The 14,995-nt window shown below is 50.0% G+C and overlaps 6 protein-coding genes across 6 annotated transcripts; 5 read left to right on the top strand and 1 right to left on the bottom strand.

Moving 5' to 3' along the window:
* Positions 1 to 125: 125 nt before the first annotated feature.
* BO79DRAFT_151501 (oxygenase MpaB family protein) lies at positions 126 to 1,670 on the top strand (the record flags this gene model as incomplete). Its single annotated transcript, XM_025678648.1, has 3 exons — positions 126 to 527; positions 587 to 1,315; positions 1,368 to 1,670. 3 exons carry the CDS (start codon positions 126 to 128, stop codon positions 1,668 to 1,670), a joined length of 1,434 nt encoding a protein of 477 aa, XP_025538084.1.
* Positions 1,671 to 5,397: 3,727 nt separating this feature from the next.
* Positions 5,398 to 6,611, top strand: BO79DRAFT_288678 (AP-1 complex subunit sigma). Its single transcript, XM_025688709.1, has 5 exons — positions 5,398 to 5,464; positions 5,524 to 5,557; positions 5,628 to 5,745; positions 5,850 to 6,124; positions 6,401 to 6,611. Exons 1-5 carry the CDS (start codon positions 5,454 to 5,456, stop codon positions 6,431 to 6,433), a joined length of 471 nt encoding a protein of 156 aa, XP_025538083.1. The 5' UTR covers positions 5,398 to 5,453; the 3' UTR covers positions 6,434 to 6,611.
* A 289-nt stretch (positions 6,612 to 6,900) lies between these two features.
* BO79DRAFT_197910 (RNA polymerase III-inhibiting protein MAF1) lies at positions 6,901 to 8,295 on the top strand (the record flags this gene model as incomplete). The annotated part of the gene is made up of 2 exons (XM_025681309.1): positions 6,901 to 7,236; positions 7,315 to 8,295. Exons 1-2 carry the CDS (start codon positions 7,231 to 7,233, stop codon positions 8,293 to 8,295), a joined length of 987 nt encoding a protein of 328 aa, XP_025538082.1. The 5' UTR covers positions 6,901 to 7,230.
* Positions 8,296 to 9,356: 1,061 nt separating this feature from the next.
* On the top strand, positions 9,357 to 11,847 carry BO79DRAFT_246467 (uncharacterized protein; the record flags this gene model as incomplete). The annotated part of the gene is made up of 3 exons (XM_025685570.1): positions 9,357 to 9,471; positions 9,604 to 10,440; positions 10,519 to 11,847. The coding sequence occupies exons 1-3, from the start codon at positions 9,415 to 9,417 to the stop codon at positions 11,845 to 11,847; spliced, it is 2,223 nt and encodes a 740-aa protein (XP_025538081.1). The 5' UTR covers positions 9,357 to 9,414.
* A 299-nt stretch (positions 11,848 to 12,146) lies between these two features.
* Positions 12,147 to 13,870, bottom strand: BO79DRAFT_246466 (COPII-coated vesicle protein). The gene is made up of 3 exons (XM_025685569.1): positions 13,605 to 13,870; positions 12,861 to 13,451; positions 12,147 to 12,799 (listed from the first exon to the last, which is right to left on the bottom strand). Exons 1-3 carry the CDS (start codon positions 13,693 to 13,695, stop codon positions 12,282 to 12,284), a joined length of 1,200 nt encoding a protein of 399 aa, XP_025538080.1. The 5' UTR covers positions 13,696 to 13,870; the 3' UTR covers positions 12,147 to 12,281.
* A 194-nt stretch (positions 13,871 to 14,064) lies between these two features.
* On the top strand, positions 14,065 to 14,610 carry BO79DRAFT_269709 (uncharacterized protein; the record flags this gene model as incomplete). The annotated part of the gene is made up of 1 exon (XM_025687232.1): positions 14,065 to 14,610. One exon carries the CDS (start codon positions 14,065 to 14,067, stop codon positions 14,590 to 14,592), a length of 528 nt encoding a protein of 175 aa, XP_025538079.1. The 3' UTR covers positions 14,593 to 14,610.
* Between the last annotated feature and the right edge of the window lie 385 nt (positions 14,611 to 14,995).

Raw genomic sequence — 14,995 nt, 5'->3', positions numbered from 1 at the left:
TCTTGGAATGCGGTATAAAATGCGGGTGAAAGGCGCAATGGACCGACTATCAATTTCTAGGCATTGGCCTATTAGACACCTAGTTGCACTCGATATTTGCAAGCATTGCTCGTTGATTCTTCAATATGGTCTCCTCTCTACACCCACACGTTGGTGACAGAATCAGTAGCTGGGGCTACTCCTTCTCCTGGACAAAAGACCATCTCTCCAAGGAAGAGTTAGAGCCATTGCGCCAGCAGTATGATAGCTCTGCGGCTAACGCACTGGAGAGGCTACAAGCAATTCGGGCTACCCTGGTGGAAGAAAGCAAAACAAAGGGGACAAGCGCACCACCTAATGATCTTTACGTCCTCTTACGGGACCACCGGGGGGATGACGATATCCTGGCCAAGTTCTGGACCGAAGTGAATACTGTGCCTGAGTGGGTGGATTGGGAGCAGCTACAACGCGGCCAGCAATTTTTCTATCGCTATGCCATTGCCAATATTGTGGGGTTCGCTTTGCAAGGGTTTGTGGCGGAAAACTCGGTATGTTCTTAATTGCACAACTATAGGCAAGAGACGAGGAAGCTAATGATGCTCATCAGGCGGCACCTGGGGTTGTCGAGGTCCTTGTCCGAACAGGAGGCTTCTCCACCCGTATGCTTTTGGGCAGATTGCTCGAGACCTTCCAGTGGCTGATCCAGGTCACCCATTGTATTGAATCAATTCGCCCCGGCGGCGAAGGGCACATCGCCAGCGTCCGGGTCAGATTGCTCCATGCCTCCGTCCGCCAGCGCATCGTTCAGCTCTGTCGAACCAGGCCGGACTACTTTGATCTGGCACGCTTTGGAGTACCGGTGAATACCCTGGACTCGGTCCACTCCATCAGCACCTTTTGTTGCAATCCTATGTGGCTTCAACTACCCAAGTTTGGCATCCAGCCTACTCCGGATGAGGTCAAGGACTATATTGCGCTCTTTCGGTACCTGGGCTTTCTCCTTGGAACGCCCACATCGTATTTTGAAACGGTGGAGCGGAGTAAATGCACTATGGAAAGCCTTCTGGCGCACGAGCTCCGCACCACTGATACGTCGCGAACGGTGGCGTTTAACTTTGTGGAATGCGTGACGAACTTGCCAGGGCCATTCAAGGTCTCCAAGGGATTCATCGAGGCGGGCAGTCGGTGGATCAATGGCGACGAGCTGTGTGATGAACTGGAACTTGGCAAACCAGGACTCCTGTTCTATCTGGCGTTTTGTGGGTATTGTGCACTAGTGGTAGCTATGGCGTGGGTCCAGCGGCTATTTCTCAGTTTGGATGAACTACTGATTGCTGTAAGGTGGAATCTTATCTTTATCAGTGTGCACGGTTACTGACTCTGGACAGGGGTTCCGAGGTCTGCTGTATGGTGGAGTGGTCCAGCGAAAGTCACGCACTCGTTTCGAGTTCAGATATGTGCCCCGAATCGGGAAGCAGACAGGGAAAGAAGCATACAGGGGTGGTGATGCGGCTACGACAAAGGCTTCCTGGGTTGCCCACCCGGTGTGGACGATTCCCATGAAATGCCTGGGAGTGGGCTTCTTTGAGATGGTGCTTCTCGTGATACTTGGTGTTTCTGGAGTGGTGATAGTGGGAGGTGCGCTCGGAGTCATGCAGAGGGTGCATAGGTATTACAAGGTGCATGCATAACATGCTGGACGGTGATGACGGGTTCATGCGAGATGATTTGACTATGACTATGTTGATTTTGACATTTATGAGAACAACAACAATAATAGAATTAACTATGCGCATGGTATATACCCCGGTTCATTCCTCCATTGAGTGTCCTACATGTAACGAAACGGTTAGTATGAGTGGTAAAAGCGAAGCTGCCGTGTGATTCGCAGGGATTTAATCAAAGGCAGGTGACCAAAATGGCCAAGTCAAAACTCCCAACAAAGAAACCCTTGACCGGCACACGACCGTGCCCTCAACAGGGCAAGAGAAATACCTAATTAGATACTTTAGGCCAGAAACTAGTACTTACTGACTACCTACTAAAGTTACTGAATGATTGATTGATTGATCGCTGGCCCAAAGCTAAGGATTGCGCTAAGAGAAAATCCGTGGGGTAAGATCCCTGCTACTTGCATCTGGCGGTAGATCCTTTTCGATGATGTCTATCCCTCACTAAAGGAAGAAAGAAAAAAGCAAATATAGCACTATGCGCCGGTCCTTCAGCGCTTCCCGGTTTTCGTCAGACTGAAGCGAGAAAAAAAGAAATTAGATGGGAGGAAGAAGGAAAAAAGCAAGTCTACAATTCCTCCGGTAAATCGCCATCTCTTCCGCTCCCGAGATTAAAATCAAAAAAAAGAAAAAGACGATGTATCAATTCCATCATCCTGGTTGTGCCCGATAAATACGTACTACGGACTGGTACTTTTCCACCATGCCCATCGAAAGATACTAAGTACTTGGTTTGGTTTCTTCCTCGAGGGAAATGAGGCGCGCTAAAGAAGGCCCGATCCACTCGGAAACTTAATCCCCCTCGTGTTGCTGTTGCTGCTGCTACTGCTACTGTTTTGCGTGGTTTTGTGTCTGTTTCTGTTTCTGTTTCTCATCCACCCAAATAAAAAGTACAATCTGAGGGCTAGTCGGAGATTCCTTCCGGAGTGATTATGATGATGTATACTTTCCAACAAGTACGACTGACTTCGCCTCAATTTCAGTCCTATTATTCAGTGAATGCATCTGTCACCGACTCCCGGAATAGGGTTGATATCATATAGTACTATACGATGTTGACAAAGTACTGTACTCTCTACACCGGTACTCTTCATCATCTCCTCTGTCTCCACTTTGTTTATCGGTCTATCTGTGGCAATTCCTTTCTTGGGAACCAGATTTGACCCCAAAGTACGATGTACTTCGTTTCATCAGTTCTAGGCCGTATATGAAAGTAAGTAGATTCACTAAGTACCTACCTAACCTACATACTACAAAGTATCTACCTAACTATACTTATCGGAGGTGTTGCCTATCTTGGATAGTTGGAAACAATTCCTCCCATCCATCCATCCACCCATCCATCCATCCATTCGTTCAGTTAGCCTCGGGTGGAGGCTTATCCCTCGTTCAATTTTCCTTTTCCATCCCGGATATGGTCGTTGCCGAGATGAACTACGATTTAGTTAGGAACTAGTACTATTCCCGGAGACTCGGTGGTGGGTGGCCCTAATCTGCCGCCCGCACGATTGAGTTATGGTGGCTGTGTGTGGCGCATTGGTGATCCTCGCTTTTTCCTTTTTCTTAATGTCGTATGGTCTTTTTTGTGTGGGAGTGTCAATGGAGGTGGTGTGTGGGAAGGTTGGAGGTGTTTGTGATCCGTGCGGTGTAGATGGTAGTCTGGTTGAAGGGATGATGATAAGATGGGATGAACCTTGTTGCTTTGTTGAGCGGGGGGAGGGGGGTGTGATTGATCTCAAAGTTTAGAGGGTATGAGGCTTACTAGAATACTGGTATACTAGTATACTGCTAAGTAAGTCACAGGTTAGCATGGATGGTGTAGGTGGCTACAGGGGTTCATTGTAGACGGATGCGGAAACAAAGGATTTAGTTTCATGGCGAAGAGTATAGATGAGTGATGATTCATGCACGAGATAACCGATAACAGTATGATTCGGACAAAGGGGAAGGAATTGGAGATAGTAGCAAGTATAGGATGTGCCAAGTTGAGTGTTGACTTGATTCAGACACATTTCCACTTTTTTCCCTTTATTTTCATTATTTATTTTTGTCAGTTCATATCCTGGATTACACGGCGGAAAACTCTCGGCACTGACTTACTTCCTTTAGTCATGTCTACTCTACAATATCATGTATGTATCTCCTTATGGCAATTCAGTTACTTTGCAAGTACTTGGATATCCCCTGTCAAGTTTTCCCAAGTTCAAGTCACAATAATTTTGGGGGCCAGAGCCAGAGAACGTGTCACTTTCATATTGATTGGGGCTTTTTTTTTTTTGTCCGGCCATCTCGGGACCCATCAGTTCTAGTTCAGATTCCCCGTCCAGGATATCCCTGACAAAGAAGATCATGTCGGAGGGATCAATTGATTACTGTCTTGGGACGCGTACAGATATGGTCCCATTCTTTTCCTTTTAATTTCTTTTTTTTCCTTTTCCCTCCCTGTTTCTCTTTCGGTATATTGTTCCGTGTGTTGCGTATGTGTGTGTGTCTGAACTATGCGACTTGCAGATAGATACTACTAAGCAGTAGTAGTACTAGACTTTAGGGCGAGGATAGAAGTGGATACTCAACAACAACAACCACCACCACCAGACAAAGAGAAGTTTCGCTGTGATCATGATCGTGTGTGATCTGACTGACAGCTGCCAGTTGGCCTGAATGACTGATGGGTCGGGCCGAGTGGAGTCATTTTTTTCTTTCTTTGTTTCTTTCTTTTTATCTTTCTTGCTTGCTTGACTTGGTCGTTATTGTGCGACATGCCTGGTTTGGGAATGTTGCAGGATTGCTTTTTCCCCTTCTTGGGGTGAGTACATGTTTCTTTGTTCGAATTGTGCAGGATTTCGGGGAGTGTGCTATACTATGGTGCGGTGGTTATGGTTATGGTTATGGAATGGAATCTGTGGTAGGTAGTAGTAGATAGTAAGTAGATGCCAGTTAGGGTAGAAAGTGTATTGGTGGATTAAGGTGAGGCTGAAATATATGCTAGCATTGTTTGCTACGGAGTAGTAGATAGTGACAGTAGTACTACTATACTTTCCTTCAAGGAAACTGGGAACTGCCAGTTACTATCCAATAATACTGGATGTGATTACCACACTACTAGAGGATGCTGAGATACTGAGCACATCTTGCCATGAGCATCCTTTAGTGTCTATCTACCTTCTAGTCAATCCTCTACGGTAAGTTACGCTGAGAACCATGGCCCTAAGGTGTCGTCCATATCGCTGACTACTGTTCCTGGATACCTACCCTTATCAAGAGAATGTCTCTCTCGATGAAATAGCCCTTGGACTAGAATAGCTTTCTCAGTTTCGGCATTATTGCCTCTCTACGAGCATCAATGACTCGTTTTTTTTGTTGCGAGGCTGAAGTACTTGAATACACAGGAGCTTGCTGACGGTTTGTTTGGAGTCCCTTAGGGCATCGGATGTGGTGGTCGAAATGGTTGATGCACTTCAATTTCTTGAAAGCCTATTATGGAGTTAAAGACTCTTCCCCCATTCAATAAATTATCTGATCAATCTCTACCTCTCCATGATCAATTTGTATAGCACATACCGAGTAGACAAACGAGAGAAAAAGGCAGTGAAGACGGCGGGGCAACAACACCAGGGCGGCCCGTGCAAAGAATTTCTCCAGAGCTCGGCCGGCTCTCCCTCTTCCTCCCACAACTTCCCTCGTGGCCTTTCTACCTCTTTACCCCCCTTTTCCCCATCCCCACTATCAGATATCCTTCGCACAATGGCAATCCAGTGAGTCCCTCATCGGCTACTGAATTGGCCGGAAATGCGCTAACCTCTCATTTTCCCAGCTACTTGATTCTCCTGTCGAGGCAGGGCAAAGTGGTTCGTTTCGTGGCCCACCCAACTCTGTGACCTGGCTGGAAGCGGAGACTAACAAAACAAAATTTCCCAGCGCCTTGCCAAATGGTTCACCACTCTCTCCCCCAAGGAGAAGGCCAAGATCATCAAGGATGTGACCCAGCTGGTTCTGTCGCGTCGCACCCGCATGTGCAATTTCCTCGAATACAAAGGTTCGTCCGAATCATTTTCACCCCTCACTTGGATACCTCCCCCGCAGCTCGCCCACTCGCCCGATCGGACTGTATCTGACTTGCTTCTTCTTCGTCGTCGCCAGACACCAAGGTCGTTTACCGTCGCTATGCCTCCCTCTTCTTCATCGCCGGTTGTGCATCCACCGATAACGAATTGATCACCCTTGAGGTCGTGCATCGTTACGTCGAGCAGATGGACAAGTACTACGGCAATGTGTGCGAGCTGGATATCATCTTCAACTTCCAAAAGGCATACTTCATACTCGATGAGCTGTTGCTGGCGGGAGAAATGCAGGAGAGCAGCAAGAAGAATGTCTTGAGGTGCATCAGCCAGCAGGACAGTCTGGAAGACATGGAGGTGAGTCGATAGCGTCTATTGTTTTACAACACCCAGCCCCCCCTATTTGGAACATGAGCACGGAATACCTGTCTTCGGAGCGTCCAATTGCTACGTTTCTTTTTCCGACCCGCCCCTTTTTATACCTGCGAGGTCCCGACATCATGATCAATTCTTGCGGCCACCTTGTCCCCTCCCCACAACATCGTTTCCTCCCGCCCTGCCCCCTCAACCAATTACTTCATCTCAGCGAGCCATACCATCATCTTCTGTCGACGTCAGCTAATGCCGCCTCAGGTTGAGGAAGACGTGGTCACGAAGATTATGTAGACGCCTCTCCGGCCCGCGAGCGTTTCTTTGTTGTTTATACTGTTTGGGATGTTCGTTTCTGTTTCTGGGGCAAGCTGGACTGCTATACATACTGGCGTTGGACGTACATAAGCGTTGTGTTCTACTGTCTCGCGACTTGTTGCCAAGAACTAATTAATACCACCATGACTACATTCAGGATTCCAAGGAAGTCGTCAATCATTTAGCCAAGGAAGGGCTCCTGTGAGGGGATTCACAGAATGGACGGATCATCCGGGAGAATAATGGATGATTCCGCACTTTGCCTCATTATCTGGGCTGGTTGGCCATCCTTGGTTCAGTGCGCAACCCGTGAGGTGGGTGCGTGATATCACTGGCCCGACCTACGCCACGTGACTGGGGGCTCCCCCCTCGGGGCGCAGCGCGCATCCCCCATCCCCCCCAAGACCAGTCGTCGCTCTATCGCGCTGTCCATCTCCCATTCCTTCCCTGAGTCTTCTTCCATCTCCTTCCGTCTCATCTGCATCTGATATGGCGACTTGGCTCTCCATACTCACCTATTAACTCACCCATTCTTCGCTCCTGTGTTGCCACCGTAGCAACGGTTCCACTCGCCAGCTCATTCACTCTTATCGCCGGATTCGTGACGTCTCAGGAGACTACGACCCCGGTTTATTTGAACCCAACTGCTGCGACAATTGCTCTGATCTGCTTGTCGCATCACCTTGTGTCTTGATCACCGACCACGGTGTTCTCCGCTTATCTATCCTCACGCCTTATCGTAATCAGCGACTGCTACACCGCAACTCTGGCTGAAGATGAAGGTATGCAATCTAGCCCTATTGCGCCGCTGCAGCCTCCCCTAGAGTGGCCTGATACTTACCGTGCCTTGTCTTTTCTAGTTTCTTCCTTTGCCCGAGTTCGAAGACGTGACGAGTTCTCTCAATTTCGACACTGCCGATTGTCACATTGTTGGGGGATGCGATCTGTACACTACAAAGGCTGCTCGAGCCGATCGGAAACTGTACAAGAACATTGAACAGTCGCTTGAGTCTCAATATGAATCGGTTCTCCGTCTCTCAGCTTCACTGTCACCTCCCAACGCATCGGACGCGGCCGCCTCGCTCAACCTGTCCCGGTCGAGTCCTTTCGGTCCCCTGAGCGACCACTCCAGTCGACGAACATTTGCCTATTTGATCGCGACATTAAATGCCAGTCATCCGGATTATGACTTCTCCCATGTGCTGCGCCCATCAGACTTTCATCGTGAACGGAATCTGAAAAGGGTTATGAACACGATCGATTCAACATTGTTCAATCTTCGGCCACGCGAGGCCATTGATCTGACACCTCCATCCCCCGTGACGATATCGGGTTCCTACAATGCGGGCGCGTCTTCTACGTGGGGGCCGAGAATGTGGAGGGTGATCGATGAACATATGTCTCTTAAGGAGTGCTCCCTCTATTCGTTTTCGCCGGATGAGGATCCGTCGGATGCGGACGATGGAGCAATCTGGAGTCTTCATTACTTCTTCTTCAACCGACTACGGAAACGCGTCTGTTATCTGTATCTACGAGCGATCCCAATCCTCAGCCACACGCCCAGCGAAGGACTTGCCACGCCGACAACGAAGAGAACGTACGACGACGGATACTTGACACCAGAACTTGGCTCGAGCAAGCGGGCTCGCTACTGGCTGGGTGAGGGTATTGAACTCGAGAGCGAAAGCGACGAGGAGCCCAGTGGGTCGAAACCCGCGCATCCAGTCGTGGACGAATACGACCACTACCTGCTCAGCGATGAGGAGTTTCGCTCCCGATCGGGCAGCAAGGGCACCGTTCGGGCCATGAGCGAGGAAATCGCCGACTCGATGGAGGTCTAATCCTCCCCTCCCTTCTGCCTTACCTGTTTATTCTTCACTTTCAACCAACCCGGGCCCTTCTTGTTGCCATTTACTTGGCCGTTTTGCTCAGTTGCTTGTTCTCGTTTGGTTTGATTGCTCGGCGTAATTGTGTTCTTGTCTGCTGCATTCAACCTGCATTTGCACCGGCTAGGGGCGTTATACTCGGCAACCGGAAGGAAGGGAAGGAAAGCCCCTAATTGTAATTGAACGGCTGTTGGTCTAATGATGATGATGACGACGAACGACGTGCTGCGTCACGGCAATCCGATGCGGCGCTCAAGGGCAGGTTCCACAACGGCGGGCGTTGTCATTCTTCTGTTTCCTTCCTGTATTTATTACAAATTGACATTTCACTCTCTTAATTTGATCCACTACGAGTAGACAGAAAGAAGAAATAGCTATTTATAGATCAGACCAGCTATTCAGTAATCAAACAGTATTAACATAACCAGACAACGAAGCGGCGCGACAACAAGCCGTCGTTTTCCTATATAACTATTACTATAAAAATTGGAACTTTACCATTTTTGTTGATAAGATGAATTCAATAGAATATATAGATTCTTATATATAAATTAATAATAAATTACTTATAAAATCCTTCAAAAGATATATTAAATATAAAGATATATAAATATTAAATCTTTATATATGTTTTTATAATATAATGAACACACCGCTTACAGTCTACTAAAGCTAGTTTAATTATAAATAGTACTGTACTCTATGCTGTATTATAAAGTAATTTTATTGAAATTTAGAATAGAATCTTCTAATATTAGCTTTATATAACTTACTCTACTATTTGGTTATTCTTAGATCTGAATATCTAAATAATTGATGAAGTTTCAATTTTTATAGTAGTAGTTATATGGGAAAACGACAGCTCGTTGTCGCGCCGCTTCGTTGTCCGGTTACGTTAGTAGTGAAGACCAGCGACTTGGTACTCCCCGGTTGGTCCGTGCACCGCGGCGGCCAAAGCTGTCCTCCGATCCGACTATCACCAAGTAGACCATCTATCATCCATCAACAAGCAACCTCCAGAACACACTATCCATTCCACTTCCCCCGCACGCGCATTTCCGCAATCCTCACACAATGGCGGATGACGAAGAGCGCATCAAGGCTGAGAAGCTAGCTGCCGCGAAGAAAAGGGTACGCATATCCCTTATGAATGCACATTAGCTACCTACCTACCCCCGGCCCATGTACCTATCCTTTGCCTGTCTATAGAGACGGCACACTCAAGCGCCGCGCGACAAACATACTAACCGGACGGAATAATAGGTAGCCCAGCTCCAAAAACAGAAAAAGAAAGCAAACAAGAAAGCCGCCAGCGTCGATACCTCCAAAGATACCACCCCCGCTGCTGCTGCTGCCGAGTCCTCAGAACCAGCCAAGGAGGATGCGCCCGCGGCGTCATCTCCGGAGCCTGCGCCTGCACCGGCTACAGAAAAGGAGGGAGGGGAGGAAGGTGCTAGTGCTGCGCCGGAGGTAGAGGAGACACAGACAGAGAAGGCGACAGAGCCAGAACCGAAGACAGAAGCTCCAGCCGAAACCACCACATCGGAGGAGAAAGCAGAAAAGAGCGAAGACAATGAACAAGAACAACCCCAGGAGGAGAAGAAGGAAACCGAAGTCCCCGCAGCAGAAGAAGAAGAGACCGAGCCTATGCCCGATGCACCCACATCGCCTGGTCCCGAAACCCCCGCGCAACCCGCCATGAAGCCCGAGTCATCCGGAAGAGCGTCAGCGCACGGTCGACAGCCCTCTCTATCTATCCAGTCGAAGATGCGCTCATCGTCGTTCCGGAAGGGGTCCGTGTCGCAGGGGAGCAGTGGATCGCCGTCGCCGGCGGCGAGTGCAATGCTGAAGTCGCCTTCGTTGCCGCCGTTGAGTGCGGATGGCGAGGCGGTGCAGGAGGTGTATCGGAAGCAGTCCACGCGGATTGAGGAGTTGGAGAAGGATAATAAGCGGTTGGAGAGGGAGTTGGAGGAGGGGAAGGGACGATGGAAGAAGACGGAGGAGCAGTTGGAGGATCTCCGGGAGGCTAGTGTGGATGTTGCAGAGTTGAAGGTGAAGTTGCAGGATGCGGAGGCGAAGGTGGGGGAGATTGAGGAGTTGGTGAGTTAACCTTTGATCTCTACATGGTCCTGAAGGCTATTGGGGACTTTTAAGACTAACGGTCTACTGGGAATGTAGAAAGCAGAGATCGCATCCCTGCAGAGACAAAACTCACATCTACAAACCCGCACGCATCGGAGCACCGCCAGCGTCTCTGTGCCCGGCCCATCGGAGTCTCCGCCAGCGGACCTGGTGCAGCAATTAGAATCCAAGTCCGCGACTATCGAAGCGATGGAGTTGGAGATCTCAAACCTGCGCGCACAGCTCGCATCGAGCAGCGCACACGAGGCCCAAATAGCAGCACTCGAAGAGAAGCTCTCCGGCAGTGAATCCGCGCTCGAGAAAGCCCAGCGCGAGCTAACCGACACCAAGAGCGCGCTGACCCGCGCCTCAGAAAAGGCCGTCAAAGAGGGCGTGGACAAGACCTCCACGGAGACACTAATCAAGAACCTCCAGCGAGAGCTCGAAGAGCTCAAACAAGAGAAGATCACAACAGACAAAAAAGCCGAGACCCTCGAAAAGAAGCTCGAAGCCATGGGCAACCTACACAAGGAATCCGAAGCCCGGCATCAAACCCGTCTCCGCGAGACCGAGAAGATCGAAAAAGAAGCCTCAGTCCTCCGCAAACGACTCGCAGACGTAGAGAACGAGAACCTCCGCCTCAAAGAAGAACAAGAATCCCTCCGTAAACGACACGCCACCGACCACGGCAGCGCCGGCGCCGACGACGACGCCCTCGACGAACTCGAAGACGAAGAACGCTCCCGTCTGCACCGCCGCATCCGCGACCTCGAAGGCGAAGTCTTCGACCTCCGTCGCGGCGTCTGGAAAGAACGTCGCGAGGAACTTGACCATGCCCATCACCTCCACTCCCCAGATACCTCCTTCCCCCATGCATCCTCACCATCTGCCGCCACAGCAGCAGCAGCAGCAAACACCTTCGACGACGTCGACCTCATCGGCGGAACTCCTGACCATGCCCGTCGTCGCAGCATGGCCGCCAACAACCACAAGTCCCAACAGCAACAACACTCCTCCTTCTCCACAGTCCTATCCTCCGGACTCGCCGCCTTCACTGGCGGAAACACCTTCTACGGCGGAGCCAGTGGTAGCGGTAGCGGTAGTGTTGGTGCTACCCGCGGCCGCGCTTCCTCAAACCAGCAACACCATCAGCCCGCCACACGGGGTAGTCTGGAGCTCCTTTCCGAGGAGAACTTCGAAGATGAGTTCGATGAGGCGGAGTTTGCGCGCGCGCAGGCTGAAGAGGAGGCGCGGAAGAGGGTCGAATGGGTGCGCGAGATTAAGAGGAAGCTTAAGGATTGGCATGGTTGGCGGTTGGATTTGGTGGATAGTAGAGCTGGCGCTGAGGGGGCGGGTGTGGGCATGGGGGAGATTTTTCAGATTTAGAAATTTTACCTTCCCTCCCTTCTGCTTTATCTTTCTTGCCTTTGAAGGTTAGGTTAGTTTTGTTTTGTTGTTCGAATGGGAATGATACCGTGGGTAGGGTCGGATGGACTTTTGCGTTGATGAGAGCGGGTTAGTTTCTTTTCTAAGTTCTCTTATAGTATACCGGGACGGGCGTGCATTTGAGTGTAGATGTGTGTCACGGTTAGGGAGACATGTACTTCTGTCGACGTGCTAGGTTCTGGAATACAAGACACGGATGCAAAACGAGATGTATAATATGCAACGCAAAACACATATCTCTTTATCTAACTATTTAGTTTCCCTCGTATTCTCACAAGAGATATACACAATTCGAGACAAGGACTTAGGCATAGACAAAAGATGATAATGCTAATAACAAAGTTGATGATGATGATGGAGATGATGGAGATAATCTAGTCCTCCGCGTAGTGCTTCCCTGTAAGCACACCCTCTGACTTTCCTCTACCCCGTTTCCGGTTCACCAGTTCTCCAACCCACCCGGAGATCTGATACACCCAGCCTCCCGTAACCATAACGCCCGAGACGGTGTTGACGAGTCTGATCAGCAGCGAGAGGAAGCTTGTCCGCTCCTCGCTGATCATCAACAGGATCGGCTCGATGTTGTACTTGAAGAAGATACCGGGGATGAAGTAGGGGTTCTCGGGCAGCTCCTGGGCTTGGGTGGTGGCAGCGTATTGGTTGGTGAAGACGAGGTTCCTGTTCCTGTTGGTGGCGATGAGATCCGGGTGGTTGGTGTAGGTGTCGAGGGCGCTGGCGCCCTTGGAGTAGAGGGTGGGGACGACGGACAGGAAGTATTGGTACTTGTAGTAGTGGGTTTCGGTGGTGGCGATGGTTTTATCGAGCGGGTTGAGGAGAGTAGGGTAGTGAGGGCCGAAGGAGAGTTCGGTGACCATGTGGGAGAAGTTGAAGACTGGTAATGGGCATGTTAGTTGACTGCGTTTCTATCTCGAGATGGAGGGGTGACAACGTACCTCCATGATCCAGATGTTCTCCAAAGTTCCTGTATCCATGTCCGCGAGCTGTGATATGGAAGTCACCCTGGACCTTGTTGCCCTCCAAGCTGCCGTAGATGCGACATGAGTCGACGGTATCGCCGCGCCTCAGCCTGGGTCCCTTGGCGAACTTCCGGCGCGGGTTCTTCCTCACTTCACCGAGGACGTGGTGGACGTGTGCGTCGGCTTCGCGCGCAGAGATCCGGTCTGAGTCTTCCTGGCTGAGGGTTTGGTATTCATGGACGCCGCCGGAGGTTTCGCGGTTGCGCTTGTCCATCCAGAGTTTCCAGCTGGTGCGCTCGCGTTGGAGCAGATCGCCGGCGAGGATGCGGTCGCCAGAGGCATCTTGAATGTTGACGTCGAGGGTGTCGCAGGGCATACGGACAACGAGGTCAAGGTTCAGTTGTAGGTCATGGCCGACGCCCTTTTCGACGCTGAAGTGGTGGTTCTCGGAGCCGCTGAGCCAGGTGCGGAATTCTGAGAAGGTGAAGACTGTGCAAATGACGAGAATGAGGACGGTCCATTGTCCTCCGCGGCGGGATGGGGCAGTGTATGAGGGTTTTGTTTTGGCTGGATGAGCAATGCGATGTTAGTTCGAAGTGTAGCTGGCTGGTATGGACCGGGCAGTATATCCATGCGCGGCTTTTTACTACAAGGCTTGGGCCATAGTAAACGCATGATTGTGGACATTGAAATGATCCATGGATACGGAGATCAACGTACGAAAAGCATCAAATGTCTTTAGGCCGCCCTGCAGCCCAGACTTCTCCCCGAATGCATCCTCGTCGAGGCCGTGCGATGCGAAGCCATTCATCACGAATGCGTGTCGCGAAGTGTATAACAATTTAACCGATCAAGGCATGAATAGGGGGAGGGTAGAAGAGAGTGAAAGGAAGGACAGAGTGTAATTTCGATGGGGAGATAGGGAGCGACAATCAATGGAGCTCAAAGCTCTCGTATAGAGGCCGAGGAAAGCAAGAGGAAGAGAGGGGAGCGGCGGAGGGATTGGCGAAAGGAAGCCGAAAGGCCAAGTAGTCCGGATTCCCCTTCAGTTGTTGATTCTTTCTCCGCAATTCCCCTTCCCGCCCTTATCGATAAGCCTTGATCATCCATGAACCATAACTACTAGCTAGTAGTTAATCAACTATAGTAGTATCATAAGAACCATAACTGCATACCAAACATGCCAAACCTCCAAATCATCCACTTCATTCCCCCGTCTCGCGAAGCATTTATCCTCAACAGCCCTGTGCATAGCATCACCGCAGTACCTCACACCCAGACCGCCGGCACCAACCACTGGTGTCTCTATCTCGCAACATCAGATACAACCTCCGTGTGCATCGATTGCCAGCCAAGTCATACAGTTCCAAGCACAGTCCTCCACGGTGGCTCCAAAGGATTCATAGCTATCTCAGAGCTTCCATATCTATGGGCACCGGATGCTCAAGCCCAGTTCAAGCTCCATGTTCCTCCAAACCTGAAGGTCAAGGACATCTACAATCTCCTCATTCAAAATAACCGCCACAAATACGAATTTGACTCTGCAGGTGTCGGATGCAGATATTGGGTTACGGACCAGCTTGGTTTGCTTCAGCATCAGGGGTTACTTGTCGATCCGGAGGAAGTAACAGCTGCCAAGAATGGACTCGTACTGTTGTGGCCAGATCAGACACCTCTGCCGCTGGATCAGGGGGCTTATTATCAGTGAGGGCTTGGCTATAGCCTGGAGAACGTAATTCACATCAAGAATTATTATTGGTACTCCGATCAATACTAAGCCATACAAGCAACCACTATTGTATACCCATGATAGCATCGTTTCCCGCTGGTTGAAGCTGGGAATAGATGACAGCGGGACTGTAACCAATACTAGCTTGCTACAAAATACTAGTAGATAACATCGTTACAGAAAACACAAATCCACAGGCGATATGCACGGTATATATGCCTATATGGTCTAAGTCATAACATCACGATCCTCCACCACTGGCACCATTCGTGTCACTGCCATATCTATGATGAGGGGAGGCCAAAGAATAAGAGACAACTGTACAGATGCTATTCACGCATCACCATCACATTTACCCAGACCCGCCCATGAACACGGAACA

Source organism: Aspergillus costaricaensis (genome assembly GCF_003184835.1).
Source record: "Aspergillus costaricaensis CBS 115574 unplaced genomic scaffold BO79scaffold_22, whole genome shotgun sequence".
NCBI classification, from domain to species: Eukaryota; Fungi; Ascomycota; class Eurotiomycetes; order Eurotiales; family Aspergillaceae; genus Aspergillus; species Aspergillus costaricensis.
The sequence above is the reverse complement of the archived record's forward strand: the minus strand, read 5'-3'. Positions and strand labels throughout refer to the sequence as shown.